Here is a 21,750-nt window from a genome sequence, read left to right on the forward strand (position 1 = left end):
AAACTGGAATTTAAATACACTAAAGTAGGTCTTGGTGGTTTTGTTATTTGTGTAGTGGAAGATTAAAGGATAAAAATATGAAAAATTGTATAGAACTAGGAAATTTTGTTTTAACTGAAAGATAATTTCCTTGAGTTAGATATTAGAATATTTATAATTTAAGATAATTTTCATCCATTTTAAAAGGTGTTGTTTTAAAATGATGTTTAACTGTATTTTCAACTTTTATTTTTTACTTTCTCTAAGAAAAACAAAATGTAGCCATCAGGTTCTTACCTTCTATCTCCTGTGTTGCTGACTTTAGCATAGATAACACCACAAAACACCTCTGTTACTATTCTTTTTAAATTTCTTTTTTACTCAAACCAGGTGGTCATGAAAATTTTGCTAAAATGATCGATGAAGCAGAAGTACTGGAGTTTCCAATGGTAGTGAAGAATACGCGGGGTCATAGAGGTGCGTATGAGTTGTCACTATGGCACATCATTTTGAAATTACTCTTGAGAATTAATAAGGGTGATGATACAAAATAGATTTTTTCTTAATCTGATCAATGCTCTTATTATTTTCTTTGTATTTCCTCACGGTTATTGACTAGACAATAGCCTTATCAGTTGAAATGTATAGCTCTTTGGGGCGCCTCGCTGGCTCAGTTATGTGATCAACTTTGACTCAGCTCATGATCTCACAGTTTGTGAGTTTGAGCCCCGTATTGGGCTGTGTGCTGACATCTCGGAGCCTGCTTTGGATTCTGTCTCTCTCCCTCTCTCTCACTGCCCCTTCCCTGTTCTCACTCTGTCTCTCTCTCAAAAATAAACATTAAAAAAATTAAATAAATAGCCACTTCCTTTGACATAAAAATTGACAAATAGAGCAGTGGAATGGACTAGTGAACTTGGAAATAAAACTAGGTATATAGTAACATACTGCCCTTTTACCCTATGCATATTTTGTATATATTGTGTAATAATATATAAGACATGGTCTTTAAAATTTTTTTTTTGTTTATTTATTTTCAGAGAGAGAGAGACAGAGCAGGGGAGGGGCAGGGAGAGAGAGAATCCCAAGCAGGGCTCTGCACTGTCAGCACAGAGCCCGATGTGGGGCTCAAACCCATGAACTGTGAGATCATGACATGAACTGAAACCAGAGTTGACACTTAACCAACTGAGCCACCCAGATATCCCTATAAAACATGGTTTTTCTCAGAAGGAAATGTTTTGCTAATGAACGAGGCTGGCATTATTGGCTCACATGGAGGAATATAAACCTTGGACCTCTACTTCACAACATCTACTGAAATAAATTCTAGGTTACTGTAGGAATTAAGGGAGTGGTAGGAGATTATTAACTTTATCTTAAATACATTTTTGCATTGTTTCAATAACTACCATAACTGTTACTTTGGTTAAAAATTAATAGATTCTGAAAGAGCAGGTTGGGACCCAAGAAGATGCAGGTAATACATATCAACTGTTCGCAGTTTAATGACTTACATGTGTTTTTTATTCTTTTTCAATCATAGGCAAAGCTGTTTTCTTGGCTCGAGATAAGCACCATTTGGCTGATCTGAGCCATCTTATTCGCCATGAAGCTCCATACCTGTTCCAGAAGTACGTAAAAGAGTCTCATGGACGGGATGTGCGTGTCATTGTTGTGGGAGGCCGTGTGGTTGGCACCATGTTACGTTGTTCAACGGATGGAAGGATGCAAAGTAACTGCTCACTAGGTAAAAACAATGCATGTGTCTTTCTAGTATATATAATATTATTACAGCTTGTCCAGCGAGTGTTCATATATAATTACAGATCTTTTTACTTAGTAAGTTGAAAAATATTATCTTTCACCTTTCACATATAACTATGATCAGTAGCCGTACCTTGAATATAGTAAATATACTTTTGAGTTGTTTTTCTAGTAGTAAAATTGGATTTGTCCGAGTCATAAATTTTGAGATCTTCCTGCTGAAGTGCCTCAGAGTTTAGTCTGAGCTTTTTCTTTAATGTTTATTTCACTTTCTTATACTTCACTTTCTTAGTCATCCAATCTGGCTCATGGTTTTAAATACCATGTATGTGTTGTGATTTTCACATTTATATCTGTAATTTAGGCTTTCTTCCTGAACTCCAGGTACATATAAATAACTGCCTACTCAGTAGTATCTCCATGTAGTTGTCCAACAGACATTTTAATCTTGACCCAAACTGGTCAAATATTTATTGTTAAGGTATGATGGACATACTAGTTTTAGGTGTACAACCCAGGGATTTAGGTGTACAGCCCAGTGCTTTGTCCCCATATGTTACTATAATGTTATGACTATATTCCTTTTGCTATACTTTTCATCTTCATGACTTGTTTATTTTGTAACTGGAAGTTGTACCACTTCATCCCCTTCACCTGTTTTATCCCCCTTCGTCCTCTCCCCTCTGGTAACCAGATTGTTTAGAGGCCTTTTTTATATGAGCATTCTCTTATATTCAGTTTTAACAGTAATTCCAACTACCATCTCTTCAGTGCTGGTACAGTAGTCAGTGCTTTATGACTATTAACTTCTTTAGATATTGCTAGGTATTGTTAGTATTCCCATTTTACAGATGAGGAGGGCCCAGAACAGTAAGTAACTTGCTCAAGATAACAGATCTAATAATGGTGCCGCCAGGATGCAAATATACTGTTTGGCTCCAGAGTTGTCCTCTTAACCACTCTTGAATATGTTGATTTCCAAAATTGGAAAATTACATGGAAGCTATGCAGATATCTAGATTTTCAAGTACATGACATGAATTTAATCATTTTTTAAAACTGTTAAGCTCTGTCCCTTCATATTCTTAATGTTTTTTTAACTGTAATATGATCTCAGGGGCACCTAAGTGGTTCAGTTGGTTTAAGTGTCTGACTTGATTTCAGCCCAGGTCATGATCTCAGGGTTCATGAGGTTGAGCCCCACGTTGGACTTTTCTGCTGACAGAGCAGAGCCTACTTGGGATTCTCTCTCTGCCCGCCCCCCACTCGCGTTCACTCATACACTCTGTCTCAAAAAAGTAATTAAAAAACCATTACACAATATCTCAGTTAAGTGAAGTTACATACATACATCTTAGATAATTATGGTTATTCCTGGAAATAAGCTTTCAAGCTATTTTTTTCAAAGACTGTTTTGGTTTTTCCGTAATGAATAGTTTTTGTTGACTGTAAAACATTTTATTGATTGATTGATTTTTTTAAAGATTTTATTTTTTGGAAGGCGCCTGGGTGGCTCAGTCGGTTAAGCGTGCACCTTTGGTTCAGGTCGTAATCTCACAGTTTGAGAGTTCGAGCTCTAAGTTGGACTCTGTGCTGACAGCATGAAGCCTGGAGCCTGCTTGGGATTCTGTGTCTCCCTTTCTCTGCCCCTCACCTGCTCATACTCTATCTCTCAAAAAGGAAATAAACATTTAGATTTTATTTATTTTTTTTTTTTTTTAAGTAATCTCTGCACCCAATGTCAGGCTTGAATTCACAACCCCAAGGACAAGAGTCACATGGTCTGCCAACTGAGCCAGCCAAGCACCCCCCGTTTTTTAAAGTCTCTTGATCATTTTTTTGGTTACCTTAGTGGCTCAGTTCGTTAAGTGTCTCTCTCTCTCTTTTTAAGAAATTTATTTATTTTTGAGAGAGATAAGAGTGCGAATGGGGGAGGGGCAAAGAGAGAGAGACGGAACCTGAGGCAGGGTACAGGCTCCATGGTGTCAGCACAGAGCCCCACACAGGGCTCAGACTCACGAGGCATAAGATCATGACCTGAGCCTAAGTCGGACTCTTAACTGACTGATCTACCCTGGGGCCCCAAGCGTCTAACTCTTGATTTCAGCTCAGGTTATGATCTCATGGTTCATGGGACGGAGCCCCTAGTCGCACACTGCACTAACAGTGTGGAGCCTGCTTGGGATTCCCTCTCTCCCCTTCTCTATGCTCCTCTCCTGCTTGCATGCACTTGCTGTCACTCTCTGTCCCAAAATAAATGAAAAAAGTTAAAACAAAACAAAACTTCTTACTCATTTTTGATCAAGGTTATATAACATTTTGGTTTTGTTTGATGTATTGGGGAATTTTCAGTCTTATCTTCTGGCACTCTATAGGTAAAGTAACATCAGAATAAAGGATAGCTAAAGAAAACTCCACTTTGAACCTATCTGGTCCTAGTTCTTTTCGTAGTAGTAGCGCTTTTGTCACCTTTCCGATCTCTTCCATAATAAATAATTGGCCTGTTTAAGTTTGCTGCTGCTTGAAGCAGTGTTGGTAATTTATCATTTGCCTAGAAATTTTCCATTTGTTTTAGGTTTCAGATTTTTTTGCCAGGTTCTTTAGATGATTGCTTGTGCTTATTTGAATCTCTCCTTTGTCTGCAATTTTGTCTTTGGTATCATTCATAATCTTGTCAAAGTAACATTTGGATTTTTTTGTCCTTTCTATTTTTCTATTCTATTCATTCAACTTTCTGTCTTTACTGAATCTCTCTTCTTAGTTTCTTACTTTATAAGTAATTCTTGCTAATTCAAAATAAAAGTTTTGGTATGAAGTGATTTTATACATGTTTTCATTTCCCTGTAATTTAGGGGATCAGTGTTGCAATTTCTAAGTCCTTAATAAATCTTTTGGTTACTTAAATCATTAATTTATAATTTCTGTTTTTCTTGGGTTATTGTCAGAGAATGTTGCCTGTAAAAAGTGTTTTTAAATTTGTTAAGGTTTTTTTGTTTGTTTCCTGGGACAAGCACATGATTATTTGTCAGTATTTGATAAAGGAAAAAATGTGTATATCGGTATATACTATATTCAAGAGATATAAAGCTATGAAGTCAAGTTTGTTTTTGCCTTTGTCCCTTATCTCTTTGTCCATTCCTTTAGTTTTCAAAAAATGTTTTCATTTAATACAGCCTATAATTAAATTTTGTCTTTCATTCCGGTCTGACTAGTTTCCACTTTTTCCATGGGAAATTTCAGTTCGTTTTTAATGTTATTGCTCATACAGTTTATTTAATTCCTTCAGTTTGATTTTGTGTTTGTTATTTAAATTGCTTCTTCCTCTTTTTTCTTTTCCAACTTCTGTGGTTTTGTAAGGTACCATTAATTCCATTTCCACCCTTGTTCCCAAACTCAGTCAATGTGGATGCTCATCCATGGTTTTACATTCCATTAACGGTTAACTTCTGTGTCCCTGTGTTCAAATCAGACATACATTTTCTGCTATTTGGAAGATAACAGTTTTGTCTACTTTGTTTTCTATTCTTCTCTGCCTTCATAAAAATATAAAGTCTGTGGTGTACCTTCACCTCTATCCGTATTATTGCAAGTAAGATAGGTTTCTGTGGAAGCTGAATGCCGTCTTCAGAAAAAAATTGCATATGGCACCTTTGCTTTCACTACTGATTTAAAAGAGTGTGTTGTGAGATTGAGCCCTGAGCGCTGAGTGTGGAGCCTGTTTAAGATTCTCTGTCTCTGGGGTGCCTGGAGGGCTCAGTCGGTTAAGCATCCACCTTCAGTTCAGGTCGTGATCTCGAGTTTCATGAGCTCAAGCCCCATGTTGGGCTCTGTGCTGAGAGCTCAGAGCCTGGAGCTTGCTTCTGATTCTGTGTTTCCCTCTCTGCCTCTCCTCCACGCATGCTCTGTCTCTCTCTCAAAAATAAATTAGAAAAAAAACCTAAAAACGGTGTTTTTACTCCAAAAATGTATCATTTTGGCAACTTATTTTGTTTCTTTTTTTGCCAGGTGGTGTGGGGATGATGTGCTCCTTGAGTGAACAAGGGAAGCAGCTAGCTATCCAGGTGTCTAATATCCTGGGGATGGATGTGTGTGGCATTGACCTATTGATGAAAGATGACGGCTCCTTCTGTGTCTGCGAGGCCAATGCAAATGTAGGTTTCATCGCCTTTGATAAGGCTTGTAATCTAGATGTAGCTGGTATCATAGCGGACTATGCCGCCTCCCTCCTGCCCTCTGGCCGGCTCACCCGGCGTATGTCCCTGCTCTCCGTGGTGTCCACGGCCAGTGAGACTAGTGAGCCGGAGCTGGGTCCCCCAGCCAGCACTGCTGTCGACAACATGAGCGCAAGTTCCAGCTCTGTTGACAGCGACCCTGAAAGCACGGAGCGAGAGCTACTCACCAAGCTCCCAGGGGGCCTATTCAACATGAACCAGCTGCTAGCCAATGAAATCAAACTCCTGGTGGAGTGACTCCACCGGTAAATAATTAACCAACAAAACCCTTGTAAAACTCACTTTCTTTTTCTTCTTTTTTCCCCTTTCTTTCTTTCCTTTTTTTTTTTTTTTTTAAACCAACTTGCAATGCTGTTCATGGAAGGTACTCAGGAAGATGAGAAAATTGAGTAGGATTAGTTAGGAGAGAAGACAGGGGAGAGAGATAGACCTCTGCTATTAAGATGTTACTGACTTTTGTTTACGGATAGTGCAGATAGGCAGAAGAGGTGAGATACAGAAACACATCAGTTATAGTTAACCTTTTAATCACTCAAAAATGTGTATGCTCTCAGACCATCAAGAACACACAGTTTTTTTATGGTCCCTTGCTTTTGCTTTTGTATAGTTGCTACAAAATTGAGAGTAGGATAACTTCACATTGTGTTGCAAAGATTTGTGATGAGCGAGGAAAATAATCTACCTAAATTATAGGAATTTTTTTATACAAGTCTGAAAATTCTGCCTTTACCATATTAACTAGCAACTTTATGTCCGTAGTTTATGAAATCTTGAAGAGCTATTTTGCTGGGATTTATAATTTTTGTGCTTCGGTTTTTCCCTTCATTTGGGTGGGAGGGCAGTATTAATATAACCCAATAAAGGTTTTTTCTAATGACAAAATTGGCATTTTTGCATGATAAAAGGGAAATGAACAGTATTGCAATGTCTGGTACACAAGATGACATTTACTCCAATGTAGATAAAATTACACTAGTTTAAAATATGTGCATTGACTTGTATTTGTTAGTGTTTTAATCTTTTTTGAAAGATATATGCTCTGTTAATGTTGCAGTTTTTTTTAATACATGCTAGTCTAACATTCCCTGATCTATGCCTGCATCTTTAACAATGGCCAAAGTGAAGAAAGTGCTACCTTTTTTGTTAACAAGACACTGACTTGAAACATGTGCATTTAAAGCCTTTTATTTTTTCCTTTTTTTCTTTTGGTGGTTGGGCATTTAAAGTATAAGGACAAGGAAAAATATTTTTGGGGGGCAAATCAAGGGTCTATGAGTTCTTTAGTATAAAGCTGAAGTGACTTATAATACCAGCGTTATATATTTGCATTTTTCACATTTTAGGAGGGAGTATATATGTGTGTGTGTGCACGCATGCATGTGTATGTGTTTTGCTTTTTGTTTCACCGAACAATCAAAAAAGATAGATTCTAGAAAATGGAGCATGATGGGGAAACAGTTTTTACTTTAAAAAACAGATAAGTTGTTTTAATAACTATACTCCACTGGGGTAGAGGTACTCACTAAAGACATAAAGAGAATAGATGCTTCTTAGGCCTTTTTATGTATATGTATGTTGTTTGGTTTTTTCTTTGGTTCTAGACTGTTCGGTGTATGATTTATTCAAGGCTACATGCTTTTCTATGCTTCTGGCTGTGCATTTTCTCCTATTACATGTAGGTTTGAGGGTGGGGTGGACTGGACATTTTTGTTTGGGGACTTACTTAGCAGTATTAAGTCTCTTATAGCCCAACTCTGAAGCCTTCAATACTGTCCATTCTTTATATTCGTTTAATTTCTGAATTTATAAGATCCCCAAAATGGCATATAACACGAGCCTTTGAAACAGGGGTAAATCTATTTGAATAATGGGTTTGGAAGGTGTGTTAAGAAATGGAGATGCTCCAGAGCGCAACGTAATTTTTTTAAACAGCAAGTTCCATCTCACTACAATCCTCTGAAGCTTTTACCCGAGTCCTTTCTTGCCTCTCCAGTGCTTTTTTCCTTCAGATGGACCTTAAACATAATATCTTGGACACTACTAGAGAGACTTCGAGGCAATAATAAAAGATCAGTATTAACCAGCTCTAACAGAGGTTTGATCATGCTTGTACAGTTTTTCCCCGTTTTAAAAAGGAATGTAATAAAAGTTGTTTTTTTCCTTAGAATTAAATAATATTAAAATTGAGTGAAAGGTTGATTGTTGACAAATAGAATAGTACCTCTAATCTGTGCAGTGTCTCATTTCACCTCAGAAAAAGATAATAAGAGGATTTTCTAATTTATTTTAGGATATTCTAATCTCCTATGAAAGAATTTGACTTGCATAGAGTTATTGTGGGCCTTACATACATATATAAGTACCTCTGTCTCATTAACAAAAAGAAATACATGGTACTTCTTTCACTGAATGACCATAGGAGGATGCATAATATTTGGGATAGAGAGATAAATGAGGGAGAAAGAACTGCTTAATTAAGTCATTATTCATATGTTTGTGTAGAGACCATCTGGTTGTCACATAAATTATGACACATTAAATAGTTACATATAACATGTATATAGATTTATGAATTTTATAACATAAATAGAACACCCTCTCTATTTGATGAAAAACTCAGGGTTTGTGTTGGGTTGGATAAGGCACTAGGAAAAATGTAGATAGACTTTAAAATTTTTTTTACCAAACTAACCAACTGTATCATAAGAATTATCTGAGATTATTTCACCTTTAGTTTTATTCACTACTGATTGATCTTTTGTGCATTCCCAGTATATTAAAACATAGCTTTACCAACCTATTTCTGGATCATACACTCACATATTAAAAGGAAAAGGGTAGGAATGGTCATCTTAGACTTTAAAACATGGGTATCTTCTTGAACTCACTCAAAAATTAAGGTAAAGAATATGAACAGATCATTCTGGAAGAACCCAAATGAAACATCCCAGATATTGAAGTGAAAGTTAAATATATTTTCTTATTGTTTAACAACTTTTGTATTATCATTGCTATTATGAGAGGTAAAAATGTATATTTATCAAATATGTATAAGTCTTATTATGCCCAAATCTGAATTATTGTAAAATTGTGTATTGTTAAAATTGTAATTCTTAATTGTATTTTAAAAGTAATTCTGATATTGTTTTTATGTTACCTGTGATGAAAACTGGACTGTGCACACACATACACACACATACACAAATATGAACGATTCCATTTAAAATTTTTAATAGTTTTTTTTTTTTTTTTGGTGCCTAATAATTGATTGGTCATTTCTGCTGGCTTTTACTCCACTGAACTTTGAAATCTTTCTGTATATGCTATCAATAAGAAAATATGCTGGAACATTAGAAAAATCCATCAAGAGACTTGCTTTCATCAAGCACTTTATCAGACTTTTGAGAAGGTATCGAAGGCATTGAAAGAAGTAATTGACTTTCAAAATCATCTCTTCTTTTTCTCAAGAGGAAAACGATGGAAAAACAAAATCTCTTCATTCAGTGAATCCCCAGTTTGGGGTCTGGGGAGCTTAGAGACGTTGTGAAATCCAATCTTGTGTTACATTTTTCTCCTGGCTCACTCTTTTTGAGAAGGTTTATGGGCTATATGGCTGGTGAGACACGATCCCCTCCTAAGAAAATGTAGGTGCTCAGACAGGTAACCTCTGCTGCTACTGTTTTTATTTGTTTGTTTGTTTGTTTAATTTCATTTAAAATTTGTTTTTGTTGTATTAGGATATCTTAAAATGTAATATATTGCAGGATTTATAACCAGGTTCACTGCTTTCTTTCTTTTTTTTTTCTTAAAAAAAAAACAAAACAAAGTTTCATTTAAGATACATTTAGGCGCCTTTGAAGCTTGGATTTTGGAATGTTTCAGTAGTGGACAGAAATCTGCTGTTGGAATCTTCTAGTCTTCCAGGTTTAATTTGAAATGTTTTTAGTTTTGTTTTGGATTTTTGTGTGGTATTTTATTTCCTTTATCAGTGCCCTTTTGCCATGCTGTTTTGGGGTGGCTGCCTAACTCTAGTGAAAATTCTTTCTATATTAACGAAAGTTTGGTGTTTTAAATTCCTTAATGTTTTGCATTTTTAAAAATTGTTTTTAAAGAAATATTCTAACTGCTTGCACTGTTACTGTTCTTTGCCAGCCTTTTCAGGAGCCAAAAAAACAAAAACAAACAAACAAAAAAATACCCAGAGAAAAAACTTTCCTTCTTCCCCCTTCCTGATGATGAGTGAGAAGTATTGAGAACTTTCGGGGTCAGTGCCCTTCTAAACTCCCCTTCCCCCAATAATGCAGCTGTATAATGAATGGTAAATGCAGCGGTTTGGATTCAGGCACAGCCCCAGCCTGCTTGCAGGTAATTTGACTCTCCTTTCTTTCCATCGCAAGGCTAACCTTACTTTCTTTTTAAAAAATTTTCTTTCTTTATGTACTTTAACGGCAACTGTGGGTTTGTAAAAACTCTTGTTTAAAAAAAAGAAACAAAACGCATATCTAACAGATAATTTGATTAAAGAAGAACTTTTGGGGGTAAAGTTTGAGTTGGTTGGGATGAACTCAGGACTTTGGGGATTTACTTTAGCCATTTAGCTAACTCCATTCCTTGCATATATGTCTATAATTAAGTATTTCAGAGTGTGACTTTTTTGGCTTTGTTTTTGTTTTGGGTTTGTTTGTTTCTTCCATTGTGCTACTCTGGCTTAAGCTTTTTCAGGGGTTGGTGTTCCGAATACAGTGAGCTCACAGTATAAAGACATCAATTAGGAGTTGCCAGGTATGGAAAACTAGAGTTTTGAAAAGGTAAAATTAGGTTCTAGGTTATATATATGGTAAAAACTCATCATAGTCTTGAGTTGGTCTTAGTGCTTCTCTTTCTGTGACATCATTATAAAAGTGAAAAGGAATGATGAGACAAAGATAATAGAAAGCATTTCAGTTATTTAAGGAACAGTGTGACTCAGAACTAATCATTTTAGCATTTCTAAGATGCTAGTTCTAACAAAGAAGATAGATGTGAGCAGCTTGAGGTTATCATAAAGGTTTAAACAGTAAAAAATTACAGATTTGCAAAGATCGGAGGGCATTTCTGAAGCACAAATCATTAAGCACATTAACCAAGGCTATAAAACAAACTTAGTGGCAGGAATAGGAGTTATCCATTTTAATAGCCTTCCCATTAGCTAATGTAGTAGCCTCTTCTCTGTCTACCCCAGTCCACCTACCCTTTCCTCCTTTCTCCTGTCTTTCCTAAAGTTTTAGTTCTAATATGAGTTATTTTCATTGGGGAGAAAAATCCTCTTTCTACTAGACAGCGGTCAGGAACTTTTCAAGATATACTTCTGCGTAATTTTATTCTGTGGCTTTAGACGTATGTCCGACGAGGCTTTAAGTTCACTAGTTAGCTAATAGGAAAATCCTGGCTTGTAATGCATTCTACAGCTGAAGGCATAAAATAAATCATTAACCTGTTTTGTGCTTCAGTTCACCCATAACCAGATAGGACCAGTCTCTCCCCTAAACATCTTAAGAGGAAAGTATTTATCTGTTGAACTGAAATTTACTAACAATGGAATCCCAGCTGCCTCCTGCAGGAATTTGTGATATATTCTTAAAAAGGCTTGTACCAGAGAACTTTGTTCTCTTGATAGAAGAATGGCCAGCATTAGAATGTGTGGACTATGTGATTGCATGGGACGTGGAGAATTTAACAGTCTCCATTCTGTTATCCCCATGAAGATCACTGAGTTGTTAAGAATGATCTTGCTTTCAGATTTCACTATATACAAACTTACTAGCTGGGCCTTATATAGCGTATATACCTGGCTGCTGTTGTGGGGTTTGGGAACATGAGGGGTGGGGTGAATTGTTGTTGTTTTAGGTTTCAGTCAGACAGACATCACTGTGCCCCAGTTCCCAGAAGCACAGCAGGCCTCTAGGAGCATCCGTGGGAACGGCGCAGTCCTGACATCACCAACTCTCCTGCTCAGGCTCATCCCATATACAGAGGTCAAAGGGTGGGGTTTGAGATCGGGGGAAGGAATGAGAAAGTAGAAACAATGTTGCTGCAGTGCCACTGTTGACTAGCCTTTGGTGCTTATGTCTGTTTGTTTTATTTTTTATGTTGGCAAAACTGTATTTTGGGGTAAAGGTAGTGGGAGGGTGGAACAAAAACAAGCCATTAATTACTGTTATTACTGTTCATTATTGGATACTGTTCTTTAGTAGCTAATGCAGAATAAACTTTTAACCTAGACCCTCAGTGACAAAAAGAACGGGAATAGAAATGATATTCAGGAATTTAACAAACAGAAAACATCTATGTTGTGTTAGTTTCCAGTTCTACAACTGCTATTACATTTGTCACTCTGTCTCCCTTTTTGGGCCTAATTTTTTTGTGTATGTATAGAGTTTGAGGAAATGTGCATTTGTGATTAGTCCTTTTAAAAGGACTTAATGAATTTATTACTCTTTTGCAAAAGATATACCCAGTGCTTATATGGGCATACAAATGCTACCCTATTTTAAATGTAGGTGGCGTATGTGTTCGTGTTTTAATGTATTCAGAGCCATTGGGCAATAAGCAGTCCAGAACATTGAAAACTCATGCAGGTAAAGCACCTAACACCTTTAGTTTCTAGAATTACTTTAAAAAACGCCTTTATTGCTGCATCTTCCACAGTTCTTTTGAAAGTTTCTGAACTTAAAATTTGTAGGAGCTGTAAACTACCTAGTTAAAATTTTAAGTTGCACACTTATTCATAAGATTGTAGAGATAGGTGAAGAAGTTAAGTGTAACAAAAGAAATGGCTCTTGAGATGGCAGCTGCCGAGCATCTAAATCTTTCCACTTAAAAAGAATTCCCAGCTTAGCATGAATATTGATCATACTTGTTTGATTTTCTGTGATTGGGACTTTTGTTGTTTTGACTTTGGTGGGGAGGACTTGGGGGAACAGTGAGGAAGCTTGTGCACATGTGAAAATATGAAATGTTAAAGGAAGTTTTCAGTTTAATCTGAATAGTAAGCAAGAACTTTTTCTATATACCCTTCTGCTGCAGCAGAGAAATAAACTGGTAGGTGGCAGCAGAAGAAGGAATTCTTCAGATTGATGGCTACTGAAAGAATCTCCATAGGACAAGAGATAGAGCATAACATATCAATTGAAGCAAAGGGGGCAAATAATGGAAACAGGACAAAAATTTTTGGATTTTCACTCTGAATGGTAAGTTATTTTCAACTAAGAATGTGTTTTTAGTCTGATAGTGGGATAGTGGTGTTATATGCCATTGTAGTATGTAATCATAAATGGCCCTGTAGGCCTTTGCCTTAGGATAAATTTGGCCTAACTAGGGTCCTATCACTTTTTACTTCGGGGAGAAAAAAAATTAGGGCACCTGGGTGGTTCAGTCGGTTGAGTGTCTGACTCTTGACTTCAGCTCAGGTCACGATCTCACCATTTGTGAGATTGATCACCACGCTGGCCTCCTCACTGATAGCCCAGAGCCTGCTTGAGATTGGTCCTCTCTCCTCTCTCTCTGACCTCCCCTGCTCACATGCTCGCTCATGCTCTCTCGCTCTCTCTCTCTCTCTCTCTCTCTTAAAAATAAATAAATAAACATTAAAAAAATAGCAGTGTGTAAAATTAGGGGTCTCTCCCCAGTATATTGATATATATGACCTTTTCCCCAGCTTTATTGAGGTATAATTGACAAAATTATGTTTTTAAAGCATACAATGTGATAATTTGATAGGTATATACATTGTCAAATTCTCTCTCATCAAATTATCAACACATCCACTATGTGAACCTTAAAGATGGTAAAAAGTACGCGTCTCACAGTGAGTCAGATTTTTAGAAAATCTTTAAGATAAGTGAAATACACATTGCTAGCCATTTTATAGAAAAAAAAGTCTGTCCTCTTTTTAGTGGCACATTGGGGGGATACCAATAAAAATATGTAATTTGGTGGGGCACCTGGGTGGCTCAGTCGGTTAGGCGTCCAGCTTTAGCTCAGGTCATGATCTCAAGGTCCGTGAGTTCGAGCCCCACGTCGGGATCTGTGTTGACAGCTCAGAGCCTAGAGCCTGCTTCAGATTCCCCCCCCTCCCCCCCTCCCCTCTCCTGTTCACACTCTGTCTCTAAAAACTAAAAAAAATTTTTTAAAAATGTAATTTGAAAAACTTAGGGGGTAAAAATGATCTTTTTTTCAACTAGCTATCCCCTATCTAGTCCCATTTCCTTGTTACTGTGTCTGCCTGTCAGTTCCATTCTGTTCACTTTTCTTTCTGGCCTTACTGTCTCTGCTCTTACTTTCTTCCATTTCTTTAGTCGTGCTTCTGCCTCCCTGTCTTTGTAACTCTTCCTCCCCTTTGTCTCCCTGTATGCCTCTCCCTTTCTTTCATTCATTCCCTCAGAATTTCACTTTTCCATTGTTGCCATTTTTCATCTCTGCCTGCCTGCTTTTCTGTATGTGTGTCTCCCCCTTTTCATTTGCATTCTCTGTATTGCGTCTGTATCTGCTCGGGTAAACAGCTTTATTTTCTTTGCATCAATAACTGCCTTAAGACATGTTAATCAGAGTATCAACAGTGTGATTATTTTAGAAGTTGGTGAGGCTGAATAGAAGAAATTGAGGTTTTAAGTCCCAAGAGTTAAGAATTGAAATTTATAATGAGATGCAGGTCTCTTTACTCAGCTACATGTTTATTTTAACTATAATGTCTTTATTGTTGCTGGAAACCAAGCTGTTTTATGAGCACTTGGACAGAAGAAAAGTCCTATGGTTCTTAATTTCATCTAGACTTTTAACTTCAAATTGTCCCTGATTTTTTAAAGTTTCTAATGAAATTAGAAAATGAGCAAAGCAGTCATTATTTTGTAGACATTTACCAGAGAAAATAAAAAATTTATTGATGTAATTGGCATATAACATTATACTAGTGTTACAGGTACAATACAGTGACTCGATATTTATATACATTGGTAAATGATCATCACAGTAAGTCTAGGTAACATGCATCACTGTACATAATTACAGAATTTTTTTTCTTGGGATGAGGACTCTTAAGATCTACTCTCAGCAACTTTTAAATATGCAATTTTAGTACTTTATAACTGGAGAGAAAATAAAATTTTAGCCTTTAAGATAAAAGTTAATAGCAATTGAGCTAAATCTTTTCTAAGATATACATGTGAAGATTTTAGAAGTGTTAATTAACTTTCTTAAAGTAGTGCACAAATACCTGTTTTCAAATTTTATAGACAGTGAAAACAGGATATCCAGAGGAGAAATTATTATTTAAAGAAAAGGAGTCCTAAGTAAATGAATGAATGAATAGATGGATAGGTGGAGTCCTGCTTCCTATTAATATATGTAATAACAGATTGAACTACCAGCATACAAGGGCCTGCCATAGAAGTTTAGAATTTCTAAGCTGGCAAGCTTGGAGGCTATATATTGTAATCTTGAATATGCTAGTAAGGAAACTAAGGTTCAGAGAAGTTATTAAATTTCCCAAGATTATAGAACCGGAATAAGGACCCAAATCTCCTACCTGCTAATAAAGTGCTCATTTTATCATGATCTTTGAAAGTCTGTTGTAGTCGCTGAAGAAATGAAATGTTCTGCAGTGAGAGCTGTGATACACCAATGGAAAGTTATCACTGTGCTTGTGGTTATCTTGTGGGGAGTCCCTTCAAATGAAGGATATGAAGGCTAGCTGTGGGTGGCTATTTTAAATGGCTTATATGTAAAATTAACGATTACATCATTTACAGGGTTTGGTGATGATGTCCCTTATTAAGATAAGACACAAAGAGGTCTTCAGATTCTTTGCAATTTCTGGTTAAGGGAGAACAGAATGGATTCCTTAGGCCTAGTATAACATTAATCTTCTACCTGTCTTCTTGCCTGCCTTGCATTCCTGTTCTGGAAAATGAATCAGTCTACAACAAAAACTTTATATTGTTCTGAAATTCCTTATTTTCTAGCAGATTATTAGACTAGCAATGGGGCAAGTGGATGGTTAAATGGGATGATTGTGTATGCTTGGACGAATGGTAACATGAAGCTAGAATAACTGATACCATTGACTAAATACATGGCAACTTAAAAAAAAATTTTTTTTAATGTTTTATTTATTTTGGGGAGAGAGAGAAAGAGACAGAACGTGAGTGGGGGAGGGGCAGAGAGAGATGGAGACACAGAATCCGAAGCAGGCTCCAGGCTCTGAGCTGTCAGCATAGAGCCTGATGTAATGTTCGAACTCATGAACTACTAGATCATGACCTGAGCCACAGTCAGACGCTTAACCGTCTGAACCACCCAGGCGCCCCAAATATGTGGCATCCTTTTGTTCCTTTTTTTTAAAGAAACAGTGTAAAAAGAAGTCACCTTCTGTTAAAAAAGATCATTTATTCTAATGCTGAATGACATTGTGTATACTCATATGGAACACAAGAATATACCACCTCAATTAATAGGGCTAGAATTTGTATGTCTTTTCAAACAGTTTTTGTCTTCATCTTGAATTCTGGTTCCTATAGAGATGGCCAACTTGAATTTTAATTAGAATCAAAATTTATTGTTCATTGTCTAATTTGTTGAAAATGTAACCTAGGAGCTCTTGGCTGGCTCAGTCAGTAGAGCCTATGACTCTTGATCTCAGGGTCATGAGTTCAAGCATTATGCTGGGTGTGGAGCCTACTTAAAATAAAAATTTTTTAAAAAAAGTAACCTAGGGTAATAGAGTAAGAATATAACATTTAAATTTAATTTTGTTCAGGAATTTTGGTATAATAATTTTGTTTTATTTTGTGTGATCTTGTGCAAGGATTATTCTTGTCTCAAGGTTTTCTTCTTGGTACAATTTTCCTGGCGACACTAAACCCCAGTGTCTATATAATAGGATTGTTAAGGGGTAATATTGCTGATACATCTTTATATGTCAGAATAACAGACTATACCTTAGTATATATCTTTTTCAACTGAGATCACAAAGGTAAAGTGTGGTAATCACAAAAAAGCTAGTTGTGCGTTTGTTTTTTGGTTTTGTTTTTGTTTTTTGTAATCTAGACAGTTTGTAATATTTTGTCACATTAGTTAATTTTCAGTATTTTCTTTTTCTCATATTAATTATAAAAACTGTTTAAATCTGTGGTTTAAGTGAGCTATATGTGTTTTTCCCCCTCTAGGTTCTTTTGAAGTAACCAGTGATCCTTTTTGCTTATCACTTCATTCACAGAATGGACGAAGATAGATTTGACTGTATGGTTTTTGAAATGGAGGATAGAAATACACAGAACAAGGAAGCAGTAGCTCTAACCTGTTTGATTCAATGTGTTTTCTAAAATAAAAACACCAGACTGGGAATGAAATAGTATGGGGTGTGATTTGTTCTTTTGGCAGTCATTTCTGCCCACTCCATCTTGTATGAATTCACTTCAGTCCATATGGCTAGATTTGAAGTCTAGCTCCACATGTGTCATTCTTTTTATCCTTTTCTTCAGTATGCAAGATGAAACTCCTTTGTTTTTGACATACTGATCTTTCTATGATATGTTTTGAAATGATTACTCCCCTTGGTACGTAGGCATTAAAATATGTATCATTTTACTTATAAATATGTATTACGTGGATTTACCTCTGCCCCTTTCATCCCTCTTTATCTGTCTATGCTAAATAATTGTTTCTGTGTTTGTTTTTTAATCTCTGAAGAAATGCAGCCTTTTTTCTGTTTCATTCTGACAAGGCTCTGGCACACACTCATCGCAGCATCACTCACTACGTTTTAATCTTCTTGTGACTAGAGATCATGTCTGACCTAATATATTTGAACTATATAAGATCTGATACATACATGTGCATACGGAGGCAGCCCTAGTACCTCAGACCAAACATATGGATATTCTTTGTTGTCAGGTGTCGATACAAATTCTAATCCCATTATTTACTGTTTACCTGGACTTTGGACAAGTCAGCCCCTTCAAGCCATAGGGGGGTATTTGTAAAAAAACAGAAACAATTGTACTTTACTAGATTAACGTGTAAGTATAGCTTTGCTACAATACATGTATAGTGCTTAGCACATAGCTGAATAATAAATACTAATTGTCCTTTAATTATATAAATTTTGGTTTTGGATATCTTATTCAAGAACTGCTGAATCTTTTCATCTCAGAATTAGAGTCCATAAAGTTTTCTTTGTTGATCATTTTCCAGTTTTCCTATTGAAGCTCCCTTCGCAAGATTTTGTGGTTGGAACATTGTGCACACATGTAGTATTTTTCCTAATCTGCACTGCTTATTCCTTGTCTCCACACTTCAGTGACTGATTTATAGAAGATACCTTTTATCTCATATTTGCTCCAGTTTTTCCCTATCAGCTCATAACAAAAATACTTTTTCTTCTAACTCAGGAGAATGAAACAAGTGAGGAATAGGCATATGATGCACTGTAAGGAATCACTTAGGGCGGTATGACTTGCCCTCCCAGAAATGGTTTGAAGTGACTTAACAGACATATTAAGACAAAATGAGAAGATTGAGATAAAGCCAAAATAAAGGGCAAAAATTGGGTGAAACAGGGATTAAAATCATGCAAATGCATACTATGAGGTCCTATACATTTGCTTGGAAGTGGAGCAAAATTGGCAGAAGAGCAGAATACGGTAATTAGAAGATTCATAGTAGCCTTAAGATAGAAGCAAATTTATTGCACTGGAGAGGGATTATGTTCTGATCTTTGAGATAGCTCACAATGCAGATCAGTATCGTGACACTAAAATGCAATCCATTAAAGCCAGCACAGTAAGAAGTCCTCTTGATGGTTGGAGCTGATTCAATGATAAAAATTTAAATTTCCTCAAAATGACCTACAACCACCTACATCATAATCACTTGAATTACTTATTTAGAATATAGATTCTGGGGCGCCTGGGTGGCGCAGTCGGTTAAGCGTCCGACTTCAGCCAGGTCATGATCTCGCGGTCCGTGAGTTCCAGCCCCGCGTCGGGCTCTGGGCTGATGGCTCAGAGCCTGGAGCCTGTTTCCGATTCTGTGTCTCCCTCTCTCTCTGCTCCACCCCCGTTCATGCTCTGTCTCTCTCTGTCCCAAGAATAAATAAACGTTGAAAAAAAAAAATTAAAAAAAAAAAAAAACAATAGAATATAGATTCTAGGGCCCTAGACCAAAAATCTGCTTTTTGACAAACTCAAGTGACTTACTCGCACCAATGTTTGAGAACCACTGCCCTAAATCTTGTCAGCACTGGTGCCTTTAAGAAAACAGCTTAGGGGGCACCTGGGTGGTTCAGTTGGTTAAGCCTCTGACTTCAGCTCAGGTCATGATCTCCCACCCAGTTCGTTGGTTCGAGCCCTGCGTCGGGCTCTGTGCCGACGGCTTGGAGCCTAGAGCCTGCTTCAGATTGTCTCTCTCTCTCTTTCTCTCTCTCTTCCTCTCTCAAAAATAAAACATTAAAAAAACAAAAAACAGATCAGAAACATACCTAAACTCTCTGTTCTGTGAAAGGACAAAGAGTAAATATTAGGCTTTACCACCTGCATATGGTCTCTGTTGCTTTTTAAAAAATATTTTCTTAACTCTTTAAAAACATGTTAGCTCATAGGTGATACAAAACAGGCTGACACCTACTCTAGAGGAATGGGTGGATTGAATGTACCTTAGGCAGTAAGTAATCAACGAAATAACAATTCTCTAAACTGGAGGCTTTGTTAACGGTAGAGTTATTTGCTGTGGTAGGAAAACTGGTGTATTGAAATTCTGTGTAGTGAACCAAAAATGATGCTTTGGTAGTCAAGGAAGAGTTGATATCACCATGAAAGTTAGCTTAAGTAGAAATACCTGAACAGAAAGATGGGATTTATGTGACCAAAATGTGCTTTAGCACGGAGTCCTTCAAATTTCTTAATACTTGAAGGTTCAGTAAATAAAGTTAAAATGGATGACCTTGATGGGTTGTTTAATTTGTTTTTAGTTCCCCTGTACTCAGCTGCTAATTACTCAGGAAAAAAAAAAAAAACACCAACCTTTAAAAGTCAGGGCTTCATGAAGCAGGTTTTACAAGGGGCCACAAGAGTATTCAGCTATTGATACTTCATGACATCTAAAATTTGTGTAGTATAAATTTGAGAGACAACACGGATTAGGCCGTTGAGATCTGTGTTCCTGAAAGTTGTGTAGAGTCAAGAGATGCAGATGGTTTGGGATGATCTTCCCCACTTTTTTTTTTTAACTTCCTGATTATCGTAATTTTAAAAGTGAAAGCATCCATGCTAGTGTCAACTTTGCATCCTCCAGCAGGCAGACACCAAGATGGAGTTAGATGTGCTAGGGTGTTTTGAAGAAGATGCTAGTGAAGCGTGCAAGAGAGAGGGAACAGTAGACAGGAAAAGCCTTCAGACTGTGATGTGAGCCTGACGCCTGTGACAGAAGGAAGTGGAGTAGAAAGAGCATCAGGGGGTGCCTACATGGCTCAGTGGGTGAAGTGTCCAACTCTTGATTTGGGCTTAGGTTGTGATCTCACGGTTTGTGGGTTTGAGCCCCACGTCGGGCTCTGCGCTGACAGCATGGAGACTGCTTGGGATTCTCTCTCTCTCAAAATGAATAAACTTAAAAAAAAAACCCACACATTCCTCTAAAAAAAGACAATAAAAGCAACAGATTTTCTCTGAGAAAATCTCTGCCAGCCTGATGGAGGAATGTTAGAGCAGATTAGCCATTAGGGTAGTTCTGCATTGAGCCGGGAGCAGCCTGAGGAGAAACCATGGCCTCCATATGAATGCTGGGGCGGATCAGAAGGAGTTGCTGCTGGAGGCTGCTTGTAACAAGTTTTTTTCCAGCTTTCCTGAGATATAATTGGCCAGTAACATTGTATTAGTTTAAGGTGTATAACAATGATTTGTTATGTACATATACTGTAGAATTAGTACAGTAAGTTTGATTAACATCTGTCACCACAGTTATTTTTTTTTTATGATGAGGTTTTCTTTTTTAATTTTTTAATGTTTACTCGTTTTTGAGAGACAAAGCGTGAGTGGGGGAGGGGCAGAGAGAGAAGGAAACACAAACTGAAGCAGGCTCCAGGCTCTGAGCTGTCCGCACAGCCCAACAAGGGGCTTAAATCCACAAACCATGAGTTCATGACCTGAGCTGAAGTTGGACTGAGCCACCCAGGCGCCCCTATGATGAGGTTTTTAAAGATCTACTCTCGGAAATTTACAGCATTGTTAACTGTCAACATGCTGTGCATTACATCCCCCAAACTCCTTTATCTTATAACTGGAGGTTTGTACCTTTTGACTATCTTCACCCATCCTCCCCCTCCCCCACTGCAAACCTCCCTCTGACCAACATCAAATCTCATCTTTTTTCCTGAATTTTTTTGTTTTTTAGATTACACATATAAGTGAGATCATTACAGTATATATCTTTTTCTCTCAGACTTTATTTCGCTTAGCATAATGCTCCCAACATCCATCCGTGTTGAGACAGATGGCAAGGTTTCTTTTTTTATGGATGAATAACATTCCATTGCATCTATATACCACATTATTTTTACCCATTCATTCACTGATGGACACTTTGTTTCCATACCATGACTATTGTAAAGCTGCAGTGAACATGGGGTTGCACATGCTGGATCACATGGCAGTTCTATTTTTAATTTTTTGAGGGCCCTCCATAAGGTTTTTCATAGTGGCTGTACCAATTTACTTTCCCACCAGCAGGGCACAAGGTTTTCCTT

General features: G+C 37.0%; 1 protein-coding gene across 4 annotated transcripts in view; it reads left to right on the forward strand.

The window, feature by feature from the left end:
• RIMKLB (ribosomal modification protein rimK like family member B) overlaps positions 1–17,357 on the forward strand; it is a 70,825-nt gene extending 53,468 nt beyond the window's left edge. For 2 of the 4 annotated variants that reach the window (XM_043564504.1, XM_043564507.1), the window contains exons 4-10: positions 370–456; positions 1,526–1,729; positions 5,752–9,638; positions 10,131–10,343; positions 12,518–12,595; positions 13,044–13,207; positions 17,180–17,357. In XM_043564504.1, coding sequence (XP_043420439.1) covers positions 370–456; positions 1,526–1,729; positions 5,752–6,215 — 755 coding nt within the window. In that variant the 3' untranslated portion in view covers positions 6,216–9,638; positions 10,131–10,343; positions 12,518–12,595; positions 13,044–13,207; positions 17,180–17,357. The remainder of the gene's footprint in view (positions 1–369; positions 457–1,525; positions 1,730–5,751; positions 9,639–10,130; positions 10,344–12,517; positions 12,596–13,043; positions 13,208–17,179) is intronic. The other 2 variants (XM_043564506.1, XM_043564508.1) reach the window with 2 other exon arrangements.
• Positions 17,358–21,750: the final 4,393 nt, after the last annotated feature.

Source organism: Prionailurus bengalensis, chromosome B4 (assembly GCF_016509475.1).
Source record: "Prionailurus bengalensis isolate Pbe53 chromosome B4, Fcat_Pben_1.1_paternal_pri, whole genome shotgun sequence".
In the NCBI taxonomy this organism is placed as follows: Eukaryota; Metazoa; Chordata; class Mammalia; order Carnivora; family Felidae; genus Prionailurus; species Prionailurus bengalensis.